General features: G+C 58.5%; 1 protein-coding gene across 1 annotated transcript; it reads left to right on the forward strand.

Annotated features, from left to right (window-relative positions):
• Positions 1–336: 336 nt before the first annotated feature.
• LOC119348033 lies at positions 337–817 on the forward strand (the record flags this gene model as incomplete). Its single annotated transcript, XM_037616434.1, has 1 exon — positions 337–817. A coding segment is annotated over exon 1 (481 nt), but the record flags the coding sequence as incomplete, so codon positions are not given.
• Between the last annotated feature and the right edge of the window lie 202 nt (positions 818–1,019).

A 1,019-nucleotide genomic window follows, 5' to 3' on the forward strand; every position in this document is an offset into this window, starting at 1 on the left:
TCCAAGTAGTAGCTGCAAAAGATGAGTACCAAATTAGCATAAAGGACACCCTGTACTACTACTTCAAACTACTCGGTACTTCTCTCAGTGTAACTATGGTACTGACTCCCTAGCAGGAATAATTCTCAGCAGGTACTTCCTCGCTCGCATGTTGTACTGCTCTGTACTTCTACCTAAATATTGTATGTACTCCCAATTACTGCTACCTTTGTACTTCCCGTCGAACACCTCGATGGTAGGGATACACAGGCTACTACCAGTCTATTTCGCCGCCGCTCGAGCTAATCAGCTACGCCGGGGCGCGCCTCCGCCCGGAGCCCTGTACCACCGCCATCCATGGAGATCTCCCTGGATGCGCTGCTGGGTGTGCAGAGGCACAAGCAGGACCTGGCCTACCGCCTCGCACATGACGTCTCGGGGTTGCTCCTCTACCTTCACGTGCAGACGCCGCAGCTCCCGTGGCCCGGCCCGCCGCTCAAGCTCCTCCCCTTGGACATCGAGCTCCCCGCCGCCCCCTTCACGGTCGGCGTCGATCTCCCGGCCCTGGACGTCGCGTCCTTCGTGGAGATCGGCGGCCGACTCACGCTGGCCGGGTCCGACCTCGGCGCCTCCGTCGGCGGCGCCGTGCAGCAGCTGTCGCGGCAGCTTCCCGCGCCGTTCCACGCGCGGCGCCGGAAGTGGGAGGGGGACGCCGCGCCGCCGACGCCCGTGGCGGCGGTGGATGAGGGGGAAGCGGGGATCGCTACGGAGAGGGCTGTCGAGGGCGGGGTAGCCTTGGAGGGCGTCGGGGAAGGAGGATCGGGTCGGGTCGGGTCGGGTCGGTCTCCGATTCAAAACTACCTTATATAGGGGCTTGCCTATTGTAGAATATTATTCTACAATCAGTTGTAGAATAGACCCACCCTATATATATGTGTGTGTGTGTGTGTGTGTGTGTGTGTGTGTGTATAATTTCTCCTATAATTTGCAGATCATTACATGCAGGCATTAGGTGAGATGGTATTCTCCGTCAGGAGTTA

The sequence above is a fragment of the Triticum dicoccoides genome, unplaced genomic scaffold (assembly GCF_002162155.2).
Source record: "Triticum dicoccoides isolate Atlit2015 ecotype Zavitan unplaced genomic scaffold, WEW_v2.0 scaffold82470, whole genome shotgun sequence".
In the NCBI taxonomy this organism is placed as follows: Eukaryota; Viridiplantae; Streptophyta; class Magnoliopsida; order Poales; family Poaceae; genus Triticum; species Triticum dicoccoides.